General features: G+C 39.0%; 1 protein-coding gene across 7 annotated transcripts in view; it reads right to left on the reverse strand.

The window, feature by feature from the left end:
- The window catches only part of RAB8B (RAB8B, member RAS oncogene family), a 32,141-nt gene extending 7,591 nt beyond the window's left edge, over nucleotides 1–24,550 (reverse strand). For 6 of the 7 annotated variants that reach the window (XR_011327038.1, XM_069797975.1, XM_069797974.1 and 3 more), the window contains exons 1-7: nucleotides 24,317–24,550; nucleotides 7,332–7,392; nucleotides 6,083–6,143; nucleotides 4,646–4,723; nucleotides 3,541–3,630; nucleotides 2,678–2,743; nucleotides 432–482 (exon numbers count right to left, since the gene is read on the reverse strand). Coding sequence is in view for 6 of the 7 variants with exons in the window: in XM_069797975.1 (XP_069654076.1) it covers nucleotides 432–482; nucleotides 2,678–2,743; nucleotides 3,541–3,630; nucleotides 4,646–4,723; nucleotides 6,083–6,143; nucleotides 7,332–7,392; nucleotides 24,317–24,440 (531 nt within the window). In the remaining variant the exon portion in view is untranslated. The remainder of the gene's footprint in view (nucleotides 1–431; nucleotides 483–2,677; nucleotides 2,744–3,540; nucleotides 3,631–4,645; nucleotides 4,724–6,082; nucleotides 6,144–7,331; nucleotides 7,393–24,316) is intronic. The other variant, XM_069797971.1, reaches the window with a different exon arrangement.
- Between the last annotated feature and the right edge of the window lie 793 nt (nucleotides 24,551–25,343).

The raw sequence follows: 25,343 nt of genomic DNA on the forward strand, positions 1-25,343 counted from the left end.
ACTTCCCCCATCTTACAAAGCAATAACGAGAGCAGAGGTTTATTGCAACTTGAGCTCCTCAATTACCCAGACTCTGTTAATCACTCAATAAACTGCCTATTTTAAAAAAAAAAAACATTTATCCAACAATCCAGATCTGAAGTGTTAGCTGAAAGAGTGACTACATAATTTAATGTTTAATAAAACAAGGATCACACAGTTACATTTCAAAAGAACACATCAGTTTCAGGCTGCCCAATGTTAATGTTCATGCAAAATAATTAACAATTACACACTGATGTGTAATAAAGTGTGATAAAGCACTGTTTGCTCAAATTTGATCTAGCATTCACTGTAATCCCCAGGAGTTTTTTGATAAGGCTACTACTCAGCCAATTATTATAGCAGTCATTTCAATGTATCTAGTTTGTATGCCAATTGGAAATACAAACCATTTTTCTGTTGAGCTTTGTCATAATGTCCCGTGCAAGTGTGAAAAATGCCTGGTGAGGAACAGAAATTAAAAAAAAAATAAAAAAAAAAGAAAAAGAGAGTTAGTCACAAGACACATTAAAGACAAGATAGATTTGGAGTAACCAGACACATTAACAATACAGTATTTTGTAGGCCATTGCTAGCACTTCAAGTTGCAAGGCATTTTATGTACACTAGCTGTTAACTTAACTGCGCTAAGCATGCTTTATAAGAAAAAACTATTTCTTTTTAGTCTCCATCCCTCCAATCTTTGAAGCAAATGAACAGACTTTCCCATCACATACCTCTCGGGGAAAAAAAAAAAAAATCTACTGAAGAGAAGGCTGCATACACTAACACACACTAATACTTTTTTTTTTTCTTTTTTTTTTTGCCAAATTGTACTGTGCATCGCAACTAGAAACTCTCAGAGAGGTTTGAGGATGGCATGCCTGAGAAGTCACGTTAAGGTTAGCTTGCTTTCTGTCCTCCAAAAGTTTTGCTCCTGGACTATCTATAAAGTTATTTACGCTTCCAACATCCCTATTAAAAAAAAATAAAAATAATCACTCTGGCAAATCTCAGCATCTCAGACTTCAATGTATGAAGGAGCAAAGAAACTTCCGTAGCAGAATTCTGCAATTCTCCAGAAGCAGGGAAAAGTAAGACTTTTAGGCTATCTGGAGATATCAACAATCCAAAGACAGTTCCACAAAGCAAAAAAACCCTGTAAACACTTCCCCTCTCATTGTGTTTGGAATATATCTACAGACACTCATTTAATGCAAATAAAATCACAACAAATAAATTAATTCACTTCTGATCACAAGAATATCACAATTGTGTCATTTCTCACAAGTTAAGCATTTGGTGGAAAGACGACTAAGTCGTTACTTGCTGAATGCCTATACCAGCTGCATTTTTTAATGCTTTCTTCACTACTCATGTGACAATTTAAAAAAATATTCAGATAGCCAAGTCATGTGGAATAAGCACAAACTCATGTTGTACATTTAATGACCAACAGGAGTTAAAATGAAATTGCAGAGCATGTGATAAAAGAGCAAGTCAACCATCTGCAGGAACTAAAGAAGAAGAAAAGTACTTTTTATTAGACTATTGCTATCCACCATTGGTATTAGCTGCTAATGTTCACACTTCCATTGTCTGCTGTAAGAATCATAATGATACTGCAAAAATCACATCAAGCACTATTCCAGATGCAGCACAATGCAAATAAATCCATTCTAACTATATTGTATAACAATCATCCTGCAATCAGAAAAAAAAACATTTGGCTGGCTCGGCATCAGTCATGTTATTTTAAACTAGCAGCCTCTTTAGTATCTAGTTAATTTGTTAGCTGCATGATCTAAATTAAGTACATGTTTGGAAGACTTTTAAAAGGTATCCCATCCATATACATGGAAAGGCTTTTAGATGATTAGGTACAGGAACAACATTTAAGAACAAGTATGCCTTATCTGAATGAATGAATCTTAATGTAACTGCCTTTTGATATCATATTATTTTCTTGTCCACACTTCATAGAGTTAAGATCCTCTCTCCACCCTCCCTAAGATGACAAGAGTGATTCATGGTAAGATAGACTGGAGTTGAGCCACTCTTCCTTCTGATTCTATTTCCTTATGCTCTGATAAATAGGGATCTTGTGTTTTTAGCACAAAATTTATTTGCAGGAAAAGACTGCAAGTCTATAGATAGAGTATTATAAGCCCTTCTCCTCCTCTAACATCAGCTTACGACAGTCTATGCTGATGTTGTAGGTTAACATACAAATCTTTGGTCTCATCTCCATAGCACATATTTATTAGTCACCTGAAGGCTCCTTGACACAGTAGCATGTTATTCTGAAAGTAAATAATCTTGAATCTAATTTCCTGCACAAAGCATTGTTCTAAAATTACACCTATTCCCCTTCCAAAAGCACTTGCAATTTAAGTAGTGAGGCACAGAAGTCTAAAGCAACTGTTTGCTACAATAATAGTAAACCACTCTGTTAATACCCATTTAAAAAAACACAATTCCAGACATAACCAGAAAACAAGAAATGCTGGATTTTACAGTAGCTCTCTAAATAAAACAAGATTGGTGACCCAGGAGCACAGCTGGTATTTCAGATCCCAGATCAGTTCAGAACATGAAACATGCCTCCACAGTAGTAGTTCAAGAAACACACTTAAGCGTAACGTGCATCTCTTACCTCTTCCACATTTATGCTGGATTTTGCACTTGTCTCCAAAAACTTGATTCCATAATCAATTGCTAACTGGAAGAGAGGTTAAAGTTTTTCAGTTTTTTTGAAGTTCCTTTGTGAAAGGAATGTTTCACCTAGATTCATAACAAATAGATGCTGTATGCTGCAGCAAGCTTTAAAAACAAAACCAAACAAGCTTCATTTCTGCTTTTCTCTTGCAAAAACATTAAAGTTACTGGACAATTAGACAAAATATTAGAACAAGCCATACCCTCATGTAAATTCAAAACCAACAGAGAGATTAATTGCTCATAAAAAGACTTATTTAGGACCTAAAAGAACATTAAGATAGAATCTTCATTGATATGGATTTATGGACCAGATAACTACGTACAATCATCCCATAAGTTGTGTTACTAGCAACTACACTACTGTAGCTGTGTACATGATAGATTATATAGCATTCTTACTTGCTTGTTTGTTCTGCAGAACAACTAATTACTTAAGCTTTAATAACAGTACTTACGACAAGAGCAAGTAACCACCATGGTGAATTGAGTAGAACATGATCAAATTATAAACATAGCTTTACATTAAAATTTAGAATACTTCACACTATAGCAAAGGTCAACATTCTTTACAGGATCTTCCCCTCAAGACAATAGTACCATCAAGTTTAGTCAAGCTTGAAGACAGTCAAGTGCCATTTAAACAAAAAATCCAACCTAGCATCCTATAATAAATAAAAGTTTCTGAAACAAGAGGTTTGAGGCCCATTATCTCTCATACGCCTAAAACATACCAAATATCCAGCAGCCAAAATCCTAAGAAAAGTAGGCTTCTGAACAACGTAAGTCACCAAAGCTTACCTTCTCGCCTTTTTCTTTTGAGACTTGTCTTTTTTCATTCATATCACATTTGTTACCCAGGATCATTCTTTCTACATCTGAAGAGGCATGCTGAAAGAAGAAAAAGTAATCTCTCAGAAACAAAAAGTGCATATTTAAAAGAAATTTACGTGTCAAACTCATCCACAAATGAACATTTTATTTTTAAAAAGTTATCTAATGTGAAGGCATTACTGAGAAAGAAACTAACTTTTGAAACAGGCAATTTAATATTTAAATATTAAAATAGGTTGGATAAAGACTCCTAGATTAAATTTGCCTCGGTATTACTACAGATCAAATACAGTACCATGAGCTCTGTACCAGGCTGCGCACATGCATTTGGTTATTCTGGAAATGTAACGGTACATACTTTACTTCCAAGTGGTGCATGGACATCTAGGGTATTTGGCTGAAGTATCATTATGCAATACATTTGCATTTTTTAAATAGATTATTAATAAAAGAATTTTTATGTAATAATCACTTCAGCGAGAGAACTTCAACAAGAAGCCCATGGATTTTATGTTTAAGGAAAAAAACCCAGTAAGATTCTGTTACCTAACTACAGCTTGGCTAAAATTAGGGTTTCTCCTCTAACTTCATAATGACCTATCCCTACTTGACAGCATGTCCCATTAAACGATTTACAGTAAGTTAGCAGGAAGGAAGCTTACCCAAGACCAAATGAAAAGGTCAAAAATCTCTAATCGGACAAAACACACAACACAGTAACAACTGAAGTTAGAGAGATCTGTCATCATCTCAGTGAAAGGTAGACACCCTAAGATCTTGCTCCTTCCCACTCCTTAGACACACCCAAAAGCAAAAAAGAACAATAAGTCATATAGTAAGAGCAGTTTTGAAATACTTTATGCTTACTTCTTAAACTTAAGTTTTCTACCTTCTATCCCTAGATGAACGAGATAATATTGTCCCCACTGATAATCACTGTTGCATTCACTGCACAGTCTAACTTGGCCATATATGTTGGCTACTATAATGAATTGAATAATTACTTGATTATTATTTGTCCCAGGGAAATCATAAGATGGAACGAGTAAGAAGTACTTTCCAAAGCACCTACCTCCTCTATGTTTCTTATCCAGTTTTTTATGTTGTCAAAAGACTTTTCATTTGTGATGTCATACACCAGCATAATTCCCTAAATAAAGTTAAGAAAATCTCGTTAGATGAGCTAGCACTATTGGTTGACTTTTGATGTATGCTCTTGATTTTTACTTCCAAGAAATTCAACATATGACTTATGCACCTATAATCCTTTCTCAAAGCATTATGCCATTGCTGAGAATTTACCCAAAATATTACTATTTAACATCTTTTGCCACTGTTAGAGGTCAAACGCACCACCTATGTGAAATTTTAAATTATTAGCCTATAGTCAGGAGAAGTTTAGAAATTCTACTACAACAGCAATCAGGACTCTATTGTTAAAGTCAAGTTGAGAAGCAGTAGCTTTAAGCAGTCAAAGATGACAAACCTGTGAGATCCAATCTGCTGGGGCCAGTAGATACTTACAGCAAAGCTGACACTAGGTGCTCTCCCAGAAGCTTTAGCTCTTTCAGACAGTTATGTACGTATACTAGCGTGGGCTCTCAACAATTAGCAAAGTATGGGAAACGACACAACAGCTGCATTAAGGACAGATTGCCAGGTTCACCTCCATTCCTTATTGCCTTTCCAATCATTCCTCGTAGGACAAAGAAAAGTCCTTGGCCATGGACTGGGAGGTGGGGAGAAGACCATGTCACTGCCAAAACCTTTTTAAGTACTAGAAAGCTCTAACACAGAGCCACAACCATTACTATTTCTCCTCATCTGTATTCCGTAACAGACCCACAGCCAGCCTACGAATGGAATAGATCTGTTCTTACAAAGCAATAAAAACATGTAGTAGCAGTATAGCTAGTAATCAGCAAGTTGAAATTAACAGCATCCCAACATAAAGTATCTCAAATCATAGCATTAAGAACCATTACAAGCAGCTGTACCACAAAGAGTGCAGGCTCTAAGTCAGTTATCTGACTTCAAGTCATTCTTAATGGAGGAAAAAGTAACAGTAGTTTTTGTAGGTGATTGTACTTCTAGCCCAGATTTTACAATCTCTACTGGCTGAAGGAAAAGCAATTCAGTGAAATACACTTTTAATATTAAAATAATTCATTATCTATTTTTCAAACATTTCAAATGTTTAAAGGGGTTGATTGCATTAAAAAAACTTGTCTGATTAAAGCTTGGCAACTTAGCTTCTTATTATAATCTGCAGAAATTAATTATATTAAAAAAAGACAATAAGGCTTGAAGTTTCATCACAAAACCAGGACCAGACAAAGTACAGAAAAACACAAAACAAGAAAACCCCAACCAAATCACAAATTTTATTCCCCACGTCTCAAGCCACAATTATCTAATACTCCAGTCAAAGACTTACATGATATAACCTTAAGAAGAGCAAACCAGTTACATTAGTTGTGCCTAATTTTTTTAAAGTGAGAGCACTTACCATGGCTCCTCTGTAGTAAGCTGTTGTGATTGTGCGGAATCTCTCCTGGCCTGCTGTATCCCTAAAATTCAGTGAAAACAAGTATTTGTTAGAGGTGATCTTTACACTGTTCTGTACTTAGATATGTCTTTTAAAATAGAGTAACAATGTATCGATACTCACTCATTAACAAAAAATACCATTTAGAAGCTGTTTGCACAAGTCCTTCAGCCCTCAAAATCTTCCTCACTCCCAAGCTAGCCTGCTGCTTACATCAGTGGTTATAGCAGCATCATAAATATGGCACAAAAGCATTTAAATTTTCATGCAAGCAATAAAACTCAGCACTACACAGCCTTCCCTAGAATAACTAAAAAAGGCAGCTCTGATGCATCTGAGTCCTGCATTAAACAAAAATTAACACACGCAGCAGTAAAATATTTTAGGATAGTGCATTTTCACGTACAGTTAGCTATTAAAATCAGCCACTATACCTTAGTGTGCTGATACTTTATCCTAGATGACTTCAAAGCAGTATCTGTCTGTGAGTGAACAAGAGGACCAAAGTGTTTGGCTACTAATCACATCTAGTGGGAGCTGAACTCCAAAGGCCTGACAAAAACCAGCTTTTTGACTTACATTACAGACAGAAAATTTTTACCAACCACTTCTGGCACTTCACTTCCTTAGCCACGAGAATTCTGGCTCACATGCAAGTATCACAACTATCTTTTCGAGAACCTGAGAAATCAGCAAGAGCCCTCCTACATTCACCAGTAGCATTTAAAGAGTTTAGCATATGTAATAATGCTACACCAAAAATACTCATCTGCTGCTATCAGGAGACTCAGTCTCTACTAACCCACCATGCAAAGGAACGGGAGCATTATCACTCACCTGTGCCTCTGTGAGTACAACTAGGTATCAAAGTATCAGAGGAGATTACATTTTATTAGGTTGCATATTTTAGTTTACAGCTATGGAGTTAATACTTCTCTTCCACACAGAATAGCTAAAAGCGCATTTAAGAGGACAGCTTTTGATAAAATGGGAAGTTGCTGCAACGTTTGCATATGAACAGGCTATTTCCTGTGCTACTGAAGCAGAACCACTCCAAAAGCAAGCTAGAAGAAAGCATAAACCTTACACACAGTCAATGTATAAAAGGTGTGAAACTTCTGGTACACCCAGGCTCAAAAGCTATGAAGTATTCCTGCTCAAAGACTAATTCAATAGTCACTGAAAATTTAAATTACTTTGGAATACTTACCATATTTGTAGCTTGATTTTCTTTCCATCTAATTCTATTGTTCTGATCTTAAAGTCAATTCCTGCCAGAGAAAGACAGAGTCTAAGTTTTGCAATAAATGAAAAGGAAGCGTTCAGTTTCCTTTTGACAATTTGGTAAGAGCAAACTTAGGCAAAAGAATTATTCTGACGTTGTCATTTCTTCCAAACACTAGGAAGTGCTGAGGATGCACAAAGTTTTCGGCTGCATCCAACATATCAAGGATAAATTATTCTGCACAATAAAAATAGACCAAAAACTGAGGCTCACTACTAGAGTTAATCAAGATTATGAGAGAAACATTTAATCTCAAAATTCTTCCATTTTACACTGATAAGGTCACTAGTATGAATGTACATTTTTCTCAACTTTTTGACTAGCACCTGCAGTTCAAGTCAATTCCCCAGAACCTCTGCTGGCTCCGAGGAAAAAATACATACTATCACCCCTTAGTTCCTTTTCAAAACTGGCATCTACTTCTGAAAACTGATGTTTAATGCAGTCTAATCAGACATCACAGTAAATGGTAAAGCGTCACAGGAGATAAAAGCTATACAGATAGTTACTGAAGGTGGCTGAAATAGATGACACATGGGACTTTTTTAAGAACACCAGTTTAGGAGTAACTTCGATTTTCTAGGAAGCTCCAAAAGGTATCAAGAAACACCTCTCTCCTTTCCCCTGCTTACACTTCCACATGGTACCCATCAGTTCTGAGACTGATTTTGAAGACAGATTTTAAGCTGGGAGGGTGTGGGGGGGAAGAATTAATTCAAAAGGGCTTAATAATGTCTTTTAAGGTTTAGAGGGATAAAATGGATCTATGAATCAAAGCCAAGATGTCAAAACAGACTAGCCTTTACCCTGGACTATTTTAACTTTTGCATCTCTAAACCTATGCTATAACATAGTTCAAATTGAGACTGTTCAAGTCCCAGTATGTGACTGCCAGATTTTTGAATCCCAGGACAGCCACTTCCATATATCCCCCAATTAATCTGTTTTGAAACTAATGGCCCATTTTTTCGGGCAGGTAAGTTATTTTATTTATTTAATTTCTTCTTTGTTCAGATTTAAGTGACACTTATCAAGAGTATCTTAATTGGGAAAATGCTGTTTCGAGCTTTAAGAATTCATCCATCACTTAAGGAGGAAGCTATGGGATTTTTAAAAATATACTACAGTAGTATTTGAATATGAAATACAGACATTCATTAACTATTTGACTTTCATTCTTCTCACATGCGATATTAATATTTTAATATACTGAAAATACCAAGTCTCAGCCAGCTGATCTTGATGTGCTATGGATATGTAGTTTAGCCCATTAGTTAGAATACAAATTATGAGCAGAAATATCACATCAGCACTTTTAACAGCATATGAAATTAATTGCATTAATTTAAAATGCTATGACTACTGCTACAATTGCCATTTCCCACTATTCACTAGTAAATTTACAGGCAAAAAAGACACTTTCATTAATTCACATTCTTCTAAAAATGACATAAGAATGATGCGTACTTTAAAAAAAATCCTTATTACATGTAACAGAAGCTTGGCGAGTGTTTCAATTTTACATTTGATAGGATTCTGTGTCTCCCTTATTGTAAAGGTTTTTCTCTTAAGTAGGTGCAACACCTGCTGAAATCACAGGTAATCATTTTCATGGCCAGAAAACAAAGTACCTTTGCTCTCAATAGATTTTCTTTTGGCCTCAAAGGTTATAAAGCACAAATACAGATTTTTCTGGAAAGGGTATTGTATCATGGACAATAGCAAATTAAATCTGTTTTAAAAGCTGCTTTGTGTCTAGGCCTGAAGTCTTAGAATTAAGTATAACAACAATCGGGAAAACTAGGTTGAGAGACTACTGTGGTTTAAAGATAATTCTGTATATACTGTCAACCACTGAAACTAAGACACATCAGCATAAACAGTGAAAGACTCCTGTAGGGACGGTTTTCTGAGAAAGCAAGCTTACACTGCAGTTAGATATCTATGTGCACCAATCCATGCCTTGCACGGACTGGTTTATTGTGGTGAGTCACTTCCCTCGCAGCACCAAGATGATTTATACCAACATTCCTTTGATCACTTCTAAAACTCAGGATCTGCACAAAAAGATCTTCTCAGAACATAAGATTTCTAGTAAGAACTTCACCTAAATTCTCAAATAAAGATGAACTTCAAAGCTAAAAGAATATAAAGGGGAAGTCCATGAATATTTCTGTTATGATACTAATAAGTTTAACCAATGCAGCTGCAACTTTTTAGAGGCTAAAATGAACTAGAAACTGCTGTTTCTTTTGTTCTTTCACTTCAGTAACAGGAAGTGGTGAACTGCAAACATTTGTAGAGCAAAGCCTGGTGACATGTGCTACCACTTCCTGCCAAGTGCACTTGCATGGCTAAGTACAAGCAACGTTTTGGTTACAGTTAAAATTAAATTACGGCATGTAAAACACTCCAATGACTACAGCATTTCAAAAGTAATTACTGACGGAAAGTTTCCTTTATCAATTAATTCTTATTTTACACAGTCACACACCGGGATACAAAAGTTTGAAGATACTGGGGTCTAACAAAGAAGAGTCATTCGCGAATCAGAAAGTTTGACTGCGAAGGATCACACAGCTTTCACAGTTTTAAAATGCAATGTGCAATGCTGTTCTCTCCAGTAGGGAGAAAAAGCCCAGAAACATTTGGATGTCCATCTGAAGTTACGTTTTAGAAGCTTTTAGAAAACACAGACCCAGATAATTATTTTTAACTGTTAAAGCACAGTTCCCACATAAGTCTGATGCACCGGTGTCCATCTAGCAAGTCAGTACCTATTAGATGAGCATCTGTTGCAGAAATCGCAAACTTTCAGCCTGCAAGGATGAAGTCAAAGCTGAGACCTGAACTGTGCATTATTAGGACTGTAATTGCTTGCATTTCCCTTGCACCATAGGGTAAAAGTAGCTGAGGGCTTATTGTTCTTCAAAATCCTTTTCAGATCCTTGCTAACTACAGGCCAGGGATGCATCCTCTCTACTCACTTTACTGAGGATATTTTCTCTCATAGCTTCCAATAAAACTGACAAAGAATACACTGAGCAGAGAAATCTGCACACTAAGAAAAAGTCAGTGTCATTAGTGCCACACACAGACTGACACAAAAAACCATGAGAGCTGCATGTGGCCGTTACTTACCTTGTATCACTACACAAACCTAATAAAATTCACCAGCTAGGGTATACCACTGTCCAACGCCACGTACCCAAATATGAGACCAGGGAAGGGAGACTGGCCTCACCTAAGCCTCTTTTGGTTTAAGTGAAAAAGTCACATTCATCTCATACACTGAAAGCTCTTCTACCACTACTTCTTCTACCACTCTGCTCCCTAGTTACATGTTCCTCCTTATCCAGCCAGCTTAGGCAGATTTTACCCATAATTAAGCTGTAATGCAATCATTTTAAAGAGGCATTGGGAAATGTTCCAAAGAGCTGCATTACAATACTAAATGTACAGGACTGCCCAGCAGTACATATTGAGAGGTTCCTTTTCCAGCTTTAGTACCAATGGTTTTCTACTATGAACCTTAACAAAACTAGTCTGATGCAATTCCTACAAGAATGTAAGGACAAACTGAGCAGAGATGCTGAAATAGTTCATTTTGCTACTTTAGTTTTTAGAACAGTAGCTTACTCTCAAGGCATCACTGTTACTCTTTTGTTCTCCCCTCATCCGTGATTTTAACCCTATAGTCATCAGAGCCAGTATCTCAGGTTTTTCCGTGCTACAGAATCAGTTTCAGCTAGGTCTCCACTACAACTTTTCCCTACACAGTACTGCTGGTTGGACTTACAGGTTGTCGTCTTTCTTCTTTTAAACAAAATTTCTGTTGCAGAAAATGCTACAGCACAAAGAAACCAAACCAAAGTATTCTGGCTGGAGTAAGTAAACTGTTAACAATAGTACCAGCAAATACTTCCTGAAGGTAAAAGGTTTCTCTGGTCCTCAGTCTGCTTAGCAAGAAGGTATACTGGAAAGGTCATGTTCTGGAAGAATACAAGTAGTGAAAGACAGACAGAAAAGAAACACATACAAATGAATGTAAAAAAAAAAAATTTAAAAAAAATCACTTAGTAGCCAGTGGCAAGCAAGTATTAGAATTCTTAACATTTACCTGTATTACATAGTTAACCACAGTATTTTAAGTTAATTTTTCATGTGGCTCAACATTAGTTTGCAGCAGCTGGACCTTACATATGAGAAAGCTGTATGATCACGTAAAAATTTCTGTTGATTTTTAACTCAAGTTGATTTAATACAGTTCCCACTTCACTAAGTTCATGGAGTCTGTGTATTTAATAACATTTTTCTGGTGTAGATGTAGCAAGAAATCAGCCAGGAAATCAGGCCCTTTCAAGATGCAAATAAATGTTAATCTCTGATGGTGTATACTAGCCTGTATATCTGCCACAGTAGAGTATTCCTCCATCTCTGGCAAAGCAATACTTTATTTAAAAAAAAAAAAAATTAGTACTCAATGTACTGGCATTTTAAATGGTTTAGTTGTCTTTTGTTTGTGGGTGTTTTGTTTTTTTTTAAATATACAAGCCAAGTGAATTTTAAAAAGTGATTAAACACCAAAAACTGGCAAAGAAGCTGTGAAAAAATTAATACCTGATTTTCTTGCTAGAAAGAGTCTCATTTTAGACCCATCTATCAAAGAATATAAAAGAAGCACCACAGCATCAGATCTTGTTTATCAAACTAAAAATTAAGAGATCTCTTTTGCATGACCTGCACATAATAAAAAATCCATGCTCTTAAGGAAGTTATCTAAATCTTACCTTACTCTTTTGAAGTAAGAAAGGAAGAAGTAAAATTAAATTAAAATAGAAGATTTTTCCAGTGGGATTCCCTGATAAACAGAAACTTTGTGGCACTTACCACCATTGGACATAGATCACAATAAAAAGGAATTCATTCCAAGATGGCGAAAGGAGTCAAGATAACAAAGTCTCGTTACCCTTTTGAACAATACAGCATCAGAACAACTGGAATTTATGCATCAACTTTTAAGCTGGGCTTGCTCCCAACTTCCCAGCATTGGTTCTTCCTCGCCTACTGTGTTTATATGTGGGGTTTTGATTTTTTCAATGGGCAGAGCTGAGAGGGAGAAAAATTTACAACTTCTTTACTGCAAGACACAAGAGTCTTCAAGATATACAAAAGCAAAGGGAAACATTTTCCTGCAGTCACTGGGAGTTAAGTCTGAATTAAAAGCAACTTAGAAATGAGCAAGCACATTTGTAACCTACCTTCAAAGAAAGGAAGTGAGAAGAGGCACATGACTGAAAATCAATATACTTGACCTTCAGTTTCTTGAATTCTGGGAGAGAATTACTTGGAAAATACTTCTCCCTATAGGCTTTGCTTCTTGTGAACAGCAAGCCACTAAGTTGCATAGATGAACATCAGAACTGGTAAGCAGTAGTGCTTTTACAGCATAGCTGTAACAGCTGGTATTGTTCTGCTGATTTTCCAAAGGATGGGTTTGAATTTGAGAGCCGTCGCAAGCCTGTTATCTCCAACATACTGCAGCAGTAAGTGTTTCAGAACCAACTGCTGCCAGTACACATGCTTTTCATTATACTTCGAAGAGTTGTGATTGGTACTGAAGGACACTGAAGGGCTCATTTACACACCTTGCCCATCACAAGATGACAGATGTGCAGCTATCAGCACTGATCACACACACGAGCTTTGTGTGGACACGTGAACAGAGCTAGAGTTTCAACATCTTCCATGCAGATTCCAAGTATGGACATACCTACAGGACAACACTCTTCCAGAAACTTGTTTTTTTCCATATGCATCCAACAGCTGAAGGACATCAGTTTGTTCCCATAGCTTACCCAGGGATTATTATTTTTGTTGTTCTCAGCAGTAGGAATTGCAGGGTTTGGATTAAATATACAACTATTTTTTTTTCAATGTTTTTTTTAAAGGGAATATTTTCTTGTGCTAAATCAGTATACTGTCTCAATCTATAAAGGCAGATAAATGAAACCTCAGAAATGTACTTTTATGTGAGATCTTTCTTGAAGGATTTCAGTAAACATATGAAATGACCAAGTAGGAAACAAGATCAGTGTAAAAGGCAGGGTGGGGAACACTTGCAACACACCAGTGTGTCATACAGCCTCATTCAAAAGAACGAAGTCTAATCATTTTGAACTTGAACGTTTGGCTTTAGTCCCTAGTAACATCTGCAAGGCATTTTCAGATTATCTCAGCAATGTCTTATATCACTATGTAAATTAAAGACGCAGTAGTCTTTTATTGAGACCATTCAAAAATACAGATTAACATGAAGCAACACACCAGGGTGAAGGTCAACATTTTTTAAAAGCTGTAAGATAAATTTATTTTAGAATTATACACAAGTGCAACCAGTTTTATTCATCCTTTCACAGCTTAAAGGGACAAAGCTGTATTCTATTCCTTCTGGACAGTCCACAAGAATCCATAAAACACTACTAAATTCAGAGTGGGCTGAACAGGCTCCTTCAGGTTAACTGGCCTTTCTTCATCTTACTATTCACACATACAGAGATTCTAATACCAGTGTCCTATACAACGATACATAGAGCAGTGTCTTGCACCTTGAAAGATATGAATACAGTAATGTTCTTAACATTAAGCACACTACACTGGCAAAATAAATATATACAAAAGGCTAAAGTAGGTAAGGCAATAAAGAATGCAGGTGCCATGCGTATATATAACATAAGGCAGTTTCCTGCTCATAAAACCTTGAAACTTACTACCAAGATCAGATCAACGCTCATAACGCTAAGCAAACTGCCACTTCCTTCAGCATGTGTCTCCTCAGCTACAGAACAGCTACCACTCTAAGCTTCCTTTCTTAAGATAAACTACTTTCTACTTAAAAGAGAACAAGGGATTCAGAATACAATTCACAATCATCAGAATTAGACCAACCTACACTTGAAACATCCAGGTTTGACAGCTCAGTAACCTGCACTGTAATCTGATTATCATATAAGATTCAAATCCAGTGATCTTCACTTGTTTGTAACAGTGCTCATATGAGTTCTGCCACCACAGCCATGCATTGCAGTGCTTCAGTGTGAACACTAGAAGATCCTGCAAAGTGAAATTCTCTTTTCAGCATTTTGAATTCAGAATTTACAGATTGCTTTGAGCAGCCTTTGAATTGCATGATTTTAAACACCCAAAATACTCAATCCAAATTTAAAGACTATAGAATAACACAATAGTAGAAACTTATTACTGCTTGACATGAGTAAAATTACCAATTGTCACAACAGCCCAACTTTAAAAGGGACAGGTCCCTGCAGAATGTCTTTTAGAGTTTACAACCCAGGTACTACAGCGCTATGAAAGTGCACAGAAATTCACCTATGTCTAACTCTTGTTCTATTTTGAATGTAAAATAAGCTACACTTGGTGGTAACTCAGTTTCATCTAAAATAATTTTGAAATAGATTAAAATTGCACTACTAATAGACAACAAATTTTGTTTATTTTAAGGATTATTTATAGACTGACTGCCTCTAAGAGGAAGGCACTAACTTAGCTGCTTTGAGAACTTACTCCTTTCACGCCAATGTGCAACTGGAGAGCAGCAAACATTAAAATCAGCCAACAGACTTGAGTTGAGGCTACAGTTTCACAGCTAGCTGAAACCAGGATAGGTGCTGCCACTGAAGAGTCATGACCAAATCCTTTTCTCTTTTGATCAGGTTAGTTTTCATCTGGGTGAGTTCCATAATTCAGTTTACCATCATCTATAATGACAACTGATGGCGTAACTTAGAGAACAGGTACACACAGTCACAGCCCTCCTCCTTTGAGTAGCAGACCACAGACTCCGTTGAGCCAATCATTAAATTAAAGCCCTAGTGAATACAGAGCAAAAGCTGGCCCACAGATAGCTTGAAAGCAGCTCCAGTGTGGACCCTACACCAGGACATCACCTGACCAGCTGCAGCTCTATGCTAGTACAGGAATTGCTCTGTATTTCACACTCCAGCTGTGACTAGATACAGAACAGAAACGGCTGCAACAGTCTCTCAAGGACCCAGCCCCATACTCACTTAACCTGTAATGCAGCAATGGGACATTTGTGCATCTGTCCTCTACTTTGAAGCTCTTCTTTCCCTCAGGTCTCTGGGATGTGCAGCACATGGCTTTCTACTGCACAAGAAAAAACAACTTTGCCACATGTTTTAATGGGTAAGAAGGGGGAAGCTTGCTTCATCCAAAAACGTTAGCATCTTAAGCATCCAAAAGGTCGAAAAAATGCCTTATTAAAAAAATCCTACGTAACCAATGCTACCTTGCCACCATGATTTACAGTTCATTGTTCACTATTCATGTACTTCAGTTACGATGATGAGAACAGGCCAACAAGATTAGGTTTGGTTTTGTTCAGTAATTTTGGTCCAGATGAACCTATATGACTGTCCAGTGAGAAATGGAGATGCCACTTCTTTTTCAAAAAGGTCTCTTAAAGTTTTCGGGCTCCCACTTGATCTGCATGTCTATTCTGAACTGGTTATTCAGACTGAAGAAATAAAGACTTTTGCGGGCCACACCATTCCATTGTCTGTTTACAACAGAAGAGCTACTACACGAAAAGCAAGCATACAGTGTCCCAGAATTCACAAAGCAAAGGAAGAATTGGTAAGTCATTGATCACTTAGAAATAAAAAAAAACCCTTGCATGGTACAAAAAAATGCACTTTGTATCTTCTATTCCAGCAGTACCTATGATAGGTACTGCATACATATCCCATCAGCTGCAGACTTAAGACGGGTATGGAAGACTTGATGAGAAGTTAGTATGTACAGTTAAATATTGCTATAGCCCAACTACTTGGGCTGCCAAGCACCTCCAGAGATTCAGGGATATCAAGATAGGGTCAGAGGCAGAGGAAAAAATGCTGAATTGGATAATGTTAGACAGAGCAGGTATAAATTACACATGACCACTATCAAGATAGAAGTGATTAAAAAAGATGAGCAGTGATTAAGTTTTTGAAAGTTTTATAGGAATGCAGGAACACACCACTCATTAAACGGATGAGACTTCAGAGGGCACAGACCTGCTAAAACTGGAAGGAAAAGTACATAGAATATGGGTATTGCCAGCAACATAAACACAGATAAAAACACCAAAAAAAAAGCACATGTCAACAATGGTAGTAATACAGTTCTTAGCTTTGTAACTGATACTGTGGCCAAAAGGATCTTGGTTATCAATGAAGATCAAAATGTCTCACCCAGTAAGAATTATCTTTGTTAAGATAAATCATCTAATCTAGGAATTTCAGTTAGAGGCTGAAATATGGTCATGTTTTAGAAGCACATGTGTGAAGTACCTAGTGAGGCAGCAAAATCAGGCCAGAAGTCAAAGCAGAAGGTTTAAAGTTACTGAAGTTATTTTTAAAGATGGCACTCTCAGACTTTGGGAACATCATTTTTATCAGAGGCTTTTTTAAACCCATGTTTTTACATGGCAGTAAGTATGTGGGGGTTTTTTTTTTTTTTGGCAAGTGAAGGACATGAGGGAGGAAGGGCTGCTTTATTTCACTTCTTATGTGAATGAAGAAATAGGCCTTTTTTGAAAGGCTTTTACTACCTACATTAACAGGCAAAATCACATAACTTATTAACGAAAGCCATACTTGTCTTTATGGCACATAACAGTTTTCTTTTCCTACATTATGCAAGGTTCTTTTAATGGCCTCTTCCATCTCCTTTTCCTGTGTTGCATATTCAAAGTACTGCTCTCTAGTCACTTCTGCTAAGCCAGAGAAGTTCTCCCAGCCAGCAGCTACTCTGACTTACTGTATCTTCCGCCTTGCTTCCATGCTTGGGTTGACACAGATACCTTACTTCATCTTTAATCCCATCAAAAGTCACACCACACAGACAAGATTTTTTTTTTTTTTTTTTTTTTTTTCAGTAAAGGAAAGCTATTTCTCTCTGGCAGATGAAAGAAAGGAGGATTTGGGGGAGGGGAGGAGCGGGCAAGGAGCAGTGTATGTATGCCCTGGCTGGCAGCCACTTTAGCTTTGCCCAATTTCTTAAACTCAACCTTTTCTTCCCAAGTTCCAGATTTGGTGCCAGACTCCTATTAGTGACCAGTCTGCTTTACATGTTCTTAGATGTTGCCATACATGTAAGAAAATGCCACTGACATTCAGCATCAGGTTTTTTCTCTGGTACCCAAAGCAGTAGAGTCTGCACAGCAACAGGAAAACAGGTACAGATCATTTTAAACTTGGTCAACTGTTTGCTCTCCCTAGCAGAAGAGAAGTCTTCTGAAACATGCAGTACTTTACTTGCCTTTAAAACTACATACAATCTAATCAAAAGTGTCATAGCTTGCAGTTAAGAGGAAAGCTTACTGCAAACCACAAGATTAAACTGATACTACATGCAATTATTGGTCAAAAACCCTTTAAGAGGCACTAAATTACATCCCACTGCAACCCCTGTTGGGACAGGAAGTTGCTGACTGTCATGCTTTAACCCCAGCCAGCAACTGAGCACCATGCAGCCACTCGCTCACCTCCCTCACAGTGGGATGGGGGAGAAAATAATGGGAAAAAAAAGTAAAACTCGGTGTTGATATAAAGACAGTTTAATAGGATAGAAAGGAAGAAAATAATAATAATAATAATAGAAGAATTGGAATATACAAAACAAGTGACACACAATGCAATTGCTCACCACTCGCCTACCGATGTCAGTTAGTTCCTGAGCAGCGATCTGCCTCCCACCCTGGCCAATTCCCCCCAGTTTATATACTGGGCATGATGTCACATGGTATGGAATATAGCTTTGGCCACTTTGGGTCAGCTGCCCTGGCTGTGTCCCCTCCCAACTGCTTGTGCCCCTCCAGCCTTCTTGTTGGCTGGGCATGAGAAGCTGAAAAATCCTCGACTTTAGACTAAACATTACTTAGCAACAGCTGCAAACATCAGTGTGTTATCAACATCCTTCTCATACTGAATCCAGGACATAACAGTATACCAGCTACTAGAAAGAAAATTAACTCTGTCCCAGGAGACTGACTTAGGTTTTGAGTTGCAAATCCAGCAACTATGTGCCTCTGGATCAACTCTGCTTGTACAAGAGTCTTACACAGTGCAACTCCATTGAAGTTAGTATTATTCATAGTTTATTCACATTAGAAAAGGATCAGATCTATTTTATGTATCTACAGCCAGCTTGATGGACTAGGCACTTAAGCTACCATAACATCCGGTTAAAGATAAAAAGCAATATAATACCCTCTGAATTACAAACGCCTTATTTCTATCACAAAACATGAAATCAAGCATCACTATAAATACTGCATGTATTCTTCATCACTTATTACAAATTTCAGGCAAACTCTGAAATAAGTCAGTTCAAGATGCATTTCTACTAAAAGGATGCCCTATTTCAGGAGGACTAGGAAAGCCTTCCAAAAAAAGTAAATAAAAAATTCCCAAACAAAAGCTGTACGTCTTCAATACCTCTCTCAAAGCCTGTATCAATCAATCAATACATTTGTTCCTACCTTCATTCAACGTTAGTCTGTGTTCTTAACTTCGCATTCAAACCAAGTCACAAAAGCAGCTCTAAGTTGCCCTCCTGTCACTCACATAACCAGATAACACATAACCAAGATAGAATTCCATCTGCCAATTAGGAATAGGCATAAAACAGTTAGACATCTGTCACATTGTTTCAGAGCAACATGCAGCAAGAAAGCTGCAACAGCTTTTTTTAATAAAAGCCAAACAATTTCACTTACATTGTTGGCCTGTTGTAGAATACAGTAGGGTAACACAATCTCATCAGCAGATGAAAATCAAAGTCCAAGATGTCTTTTGTTACCAGCTAGGTGTTAGTATCAAATTTAAGGTCACAGGAGACACAAACCTTAATGCTTTTAACCTACGACGCCTCCAACTACAACACCTTCTGATCAATATCAGGATAACATCTTGCTGACCACCCATCACATACCTTGAAAACAGAGTAATTCCTCCAGTTTCATATTTACCTCCATAATGCTGTCTGTCCCTATTCCAATGAAAACCCTTGACTTCCTTCTCGCACTGTACTGAAGAGATACCCAAGTCCCAGATCCTACGAACCTTTAACATGCACTCCCATTCTGTAGACATGAATGATGGTGCCATCCAAGACACTTAAACTAGACTCAGTCACTTCAGTCTTACAATCCATTTATTATGATGACCACTAATAAGGTACTACCAACAACACCTTCCTGACTCTTCCCTCCCTCTGCTCATCTACCACTGATGTGTGTTTTCTTCTACAGCGCCTACCATCTGGAGAAGCCCAAAAGAAACTGATTGAATGAGGACAGGGAATGCTGAAGCTTAATGGGAGGGGGAAAAAACCCAACAAACCAACAACCAATCTTTTGTCTATCATACAAGTAACCGTGGGGAAGAAGAGTAGAGATATTCAGTGAGGCATAATTTGACATGACTACACTAAAACAATTTCCTTTACACATTATAGACATGGAAATCTCACTGCAAAAAGGAAGTTGATAATTTTGCTTGTCAAAGGATTTTCATCAAAGTGTTCAAAGGTCAGCATACATGTGCTTGATTGCCAGAGTAGTGTCCTATTTTGCAAGATGTAGACTAAGGAAAAGTTACTTCTGTAAAGTCAACAGATTGTTTCAACTCTCAGATACAGTACTATCTCATGTGGGCAACTCCCTGCCAAATGGTAGTATTGTCTTGGATTAAAAAAATAAGTAAGACAAATTTTGTTTCAGAGTCAGCAAGCCTTTGTACTAAGTCAGAAATGCTAAAAGATATGAGTTTACTCTCATAGAAACCAGTTTAAACAAAAAGTTGAAAGGAATGCAAAGAATAAACCTTATTATTTGGAATGATAAACCCAATCCAGTTTTACCAGACAGCATTACTTGAACAGCAAGTTAAGATACTTAGAGACTGCTAAATTAATGCTTCTTATTCTTGTACACCACACTGAAACTACTAGCAAAATGCACGAGATACTCCAAGTTTTGCTTTAGGAGCTGTTGAAGTGTGAAAATGAGCTGACTCAACTGCATTTTACTTTCTGTGTAGAACTGTGCAAAAGCAGAAGTTTCCACTCAGGAAACAAACTAAACAACCTTATACAAGACATTCCCGCTGTAAAAAAAGTTTTATCCCATTTTGACAGTGAAAAGCTGATCCTCACAGCAGTATTATGACTTGTCAACCCTTTTAGAAATTTTCCAGAGCCCTATATGAAACATTTGAAGTTGCGAAAGGCCAAGAACCTGCCTTGCCTAAAGCTGCTGAAGGCCTGTCTGTGTTTTCATACATTGAAACCACATCACCAGAATAACCGAAAGGATCATCTGAGAGAAAGATTGCTGGTTCACTTCTTATAATGGGTAGCAAAGTTTGCTGAACATACTAGTTGTGCCAGGTAGTCAAGACAAAGACAGAAAGACTCTTGCGCCAAGAATCGCCCAAGAAAGAATAAAAAGGTCTGATAAATTATAAATATACAGGCACTGCACTTTTACCCTACTTCTGATGCAACCGTCTGCCACAGGACACCAGGCTGGAAGACCTTACTGTCTGAATCAGTACAGCCATCATTATAGCACGACCAAAGTCTTGAGGAGAAAAGTTGAAGGACCCTTTGCAACCCTCCAAGCAACCTACAAGGAGGTAGCCTTACAGGCATGTGTTGCATGACAGCAGAAGAGCAGAGAATCTGCAAAGTACAACACAAGTATATCATGCAAAATGACAAAGTAACTACAATTCATTATTGACTCATTTCTATAATGCGAACATTGAGGCTAAGTAAAACAAATATTCTATAATAAAGCAGTATTTCCATATCCCACTCCTACTTTCTTTTTTTCCTTTTGGAAAGTGTTTCCATTGCTCTGGTAACTGAAGTGTTGTGGTTTAACCCTGGTTAAACTACTAAACAACCAGAGGAGTGAGAAATTATAAGAAAGGTATTTTGTGGTTAGGCATGATGTGGGTCCTTTCATCATAGGAACAAAGTTTGCTTTAATTTCTGGATGTAGAATCTAAGAAAAAAAAGTTGAAACGGTTAAAAGTTTAACCCCATGTAGTTAAGAAAAACCTCTAAATGACTCGCCTCATTCACAAATAGCATTTACATACATAAGATTAAACTATAAAATCTGATGTCAAGACGTCAAGCATATGCCTTCTCAGACTTCTACAATTAAACCAACTGTGATCTTGTCTGAAGAGAGACAGACCAGAAAAGAACTAGGGCACACTAAGGGCACATAACATTGTGGGTGCTAATTAAAATCATTGTGACTTGAACACACATTGTAACAGTAAGTACTATCATATTGCAGAATCCACTTTTTGGAGAACATATAAACAAAACAGCCTGGCAGCTGATACTTCAGGAAGACTCAGTGTACTCAATTAGGAATGCTAATCTGGAGACCTTAGAACTTCAACTGGCAGGAGGGCCTGTTTGGGAAAAGCACTGCATCCCTGCATGTCCCTCTGCAGCACAGGTTGGCTATGCTTTACCAGTCAAGGAAAAAAAAAAAAAAATCAGACTGATTAAAAGTGGAATGCCCCTTAGCGCATCAGATGTATTAGTTATGATTGTAAAACTGACTAGTACTGAGCAGCCACCATGCACTCACAGAGAGCAAGCGCCTCTTCAAGAACAAATAGATTAGATCTACATGATTGACCTAAAAGTAATACAAGCAATACATGAGGAAGACTGAAAAAAAACCAAGTATTTTTATTTAAGCAGATGTCAGCACTTTATGAACAGTTTCACTATTTCCTGCATTGTCAACTTTCCTGTTTGTAGGACCTTTGCTAAAAAATAAAAAGGACTGGAAGAAACAAATTACAAGAAGGAAAACATAACTGCGAAATCACAAATATTACCCATGGAATCAGAAGTATGCCTCAATTATTAGTAAGTTTCTTCAAGCTGAATAGTGCTGAAAATAAGACTCTTGTGAAAGCAAATACTATATTTACTGAATAAGGTAAGAAAAAACAGCATCACATTCACAGTCCTCAAGACTTCAAAGTAAATCAGTGAGAAAAAGAAATATCAAGGGGCTAAGCAGCTCAAGAAACATCAAGAAAATGGTTGGCAGACAGACGCACCCATTTATGTTAGCTATCTCTTTAAAAGTATAAAGAAATATTTTATATTTAGCACAATACCAATGTAGATTTTTTTTTTACTATACAACATTTATTAATGTTTATTAAGCCTTTTATTCTACCAGAGATACAGCAAAATACCTTTTTAGGTAAAATGCTGCTTGGGCCTTGATCAGCTGGTGTTACTGATACAGCATTTTGAAAATGGTTGCAGAGAGAAAAGAAATGTGCCATTTTAATTCTGCAGAAATATTTCTTGAAATGCATAAAACCTGTTCTTAAAGCGTTAGAAATGCCAGCCATACCTCATTTAGTCAATTGCATCTGCCTAAATAAAAATTTGTTTCTTCCCTGTGCACCAAGTTCAGCACAATAAAACGTCTGAAGAGGATACTGCACTTGGGTAACATAAAACAAGTTGCACATTATTCCACCTCAACTTTAAATCAATTTATTTCCAATAAAGAGTCTACTCATTCTCTTAGTCTTATTTTTCAAAGCCTGCATTAGTTTTGCCCTCCTAAATACTAGCAACCTCCACCACAGTTTACCCCTTCATCCCGAAGTGCGCTTCATTGTATTTTAAAAGTGACCTCAACTACGAGTAGCTAACCATAAATCTCAAGTCTCGTCAGACTGAGATTCCAGTTCAGCAATACCTCAGTGAAGAACGTGAAAATTTTGCTTACGTTTAGTTCAGCAGAAAGTTATTTTAAGATTGGCAAATCTTACAGAAACGTAAGTCACAGCAGTCTGTTTTGATATATCACATCTTATTATCATTAAAAGATATTCCTTGAGCTTTAGAAACCCCTTTTCACCCCCAAATCTATAACCAAACCCAACTCTTGTCAAGCAGGTTCCTCTACCTAGTCACTAAGGGGCTTCTAACTCCAGTCGACGAAGGAGCTTGAGCAGAACCACTCCAAATCTCAAAAGCGTGAGCTACACGTACACCAATACGCACACGCGTTCTGAGGAGTTGAGCAGAGAGTTAAAACTATCTGCCGAGAGCGGTTTGATCACTGTCACTACGCAGCCCAGCAAGAACCACGGTTAGCTTCAGCAGCCCAAGCCCCCTTCCACTTTCCGAAAATTTACATCTAAACATGAACCGAACCATAACGGAAAAAAAAAAAAAAAAACAACCGACAGAAAGATAGTTCTGTAACTCAGCCAGCGCCGCCGTTCTGGATTTTGCCCAAGACTCGGTACTGACGCAGCCCCACGGAAACAACCTTTCCGCGACCAGCAGAAACAAAACAGCCGAGCGGCCCGAGGGCCGGGGCCGAGGCCGAGCCAACTGTTGCTGCCGCCGGGGCACAGGGAGGTGCCGGGGCCGCTGGACGACGGCCTCGCACCCTGCGGCTCCCTGGCAGGGGCCGCGGCACCCAGCCGCCCTCCGCCACGGGGCCCCCGACGATCCCACCCCCCCGGGCGGGCTGGGCTCCCGCTCCCCCCCCGCGGCGGCCGGGGCACGGCGGCGGCGGCGGCACCTCCTCCCGCGCGGGGCCCGTAACGGCCGCGGGGCTCCCGCCCACTCCCGCGCAGCGGCCACGCACAGGCCGCCCAGCGCGGCCACAGCCCCGGGCGGCGAGACGGGCGGCGTCCCTCCCTCCCGCCCGGCGGCTCCGCTCCCGGCGGCAGGGCCCCGGCCAGGATACCTCTCGCCCGCCCGCCCGCCCCGGAGGGCGGCGGCCGGCCGCGTCCGCGACCCCTCACCGATAGTGGAGATGAAGGTGGTGTTGAAGGCGTCCTCGCTGAAGCGGAAGAGCAGGCAGGTCTTGCCCACGCCCGAGTCTCCGATCAGCAGCAGCTTGAAGAGATAGTCGTAGGTCTTCGCCATCTTCCCTCGGCCTCGGGCTCGCCGCCGCAGCAGCAGCAAGAGGCGGGGAGGGCGGCCGCGGGCGGGAGGGAGCAAAGCACCGCCCCAGCCCGGCGCCCACTGAGGGGACGCAGCACCGCCTGCCTCACGGCGCGACGGAAGCGCCCCGGCGCCGACGGGAGATGTAGTCCCGCAGCGGCCCCTGTGTTCGCTCCGCTCCTGCCGGCGGCAGGGCCGCGGTCTCTTCCAGCTCGGAGCCTTTATCGGGAAGGCTCTGGCAGCCGCCGCTGCTCCGGCCCCCACGGGCGAGAGCGGCCAGCCCCGCGTCCGCCTTCCCTTTCCCTGCAGGCACTCCGCCAGACGCTTCTCTGCGCGTTTCCACGCGAAACGTGGGCGTAATCCTTGAGGTTGAGTTTTAAAAACCCACGCGCGCTGACGCCATGGATGTCGGCGCTCAAGCCGTGAGGTCCGAGACTTTGCATTCGTGGTGCTCAGATGGCAGCGGGTGCGCGAGTTCTCCACATAGACACACGTGCGTCTGGAATTTAACGACACTTGGAGAACTGCTGTCGCGGAGCAATCGGATGGCCTCATTCTACAAGGGACTGGCCTAGATTCTTGGAAACTAGCTAGATTTGTAACGGGAGTCATGTATTTTATCTGCTCAAGTGACACAATAAATAACGGCATCATGCTGCCCGTCACCAATAAGCACAGGTGAAATGTGTGCGTGTGGCCTCAAATGTTTACATGTGGCTTTGGGAGCGTCAAATAAGAAACTGTTGTTCGCACAACAGAAGAACTATTTTCGCACAGTCTCAAGCAGCACTAAAAACGTGGGTATTCTAGAACAGCATGTGGCTATTCTAGAGTACTTCGATAAACACTTTTCCCCATCTTTTTCCACTGATAATTATCTCTTGG

The sequence above is a fragment of the Haliaeetus albicilla genome, chromosome 12, assembly GCF_947461875.1.
Source record: "Haliaeetus albicilla chromosome 12, bHalAlb1.1, whole genome shotgun sequence".
In the NCBI taxonomy this organism is placed as follows: Eukaryota; Metazoa; Chordata; class Aves; order Accipitriformes; family Accipitridae; genus Haliaeetus; species Haliaeetus albicilla.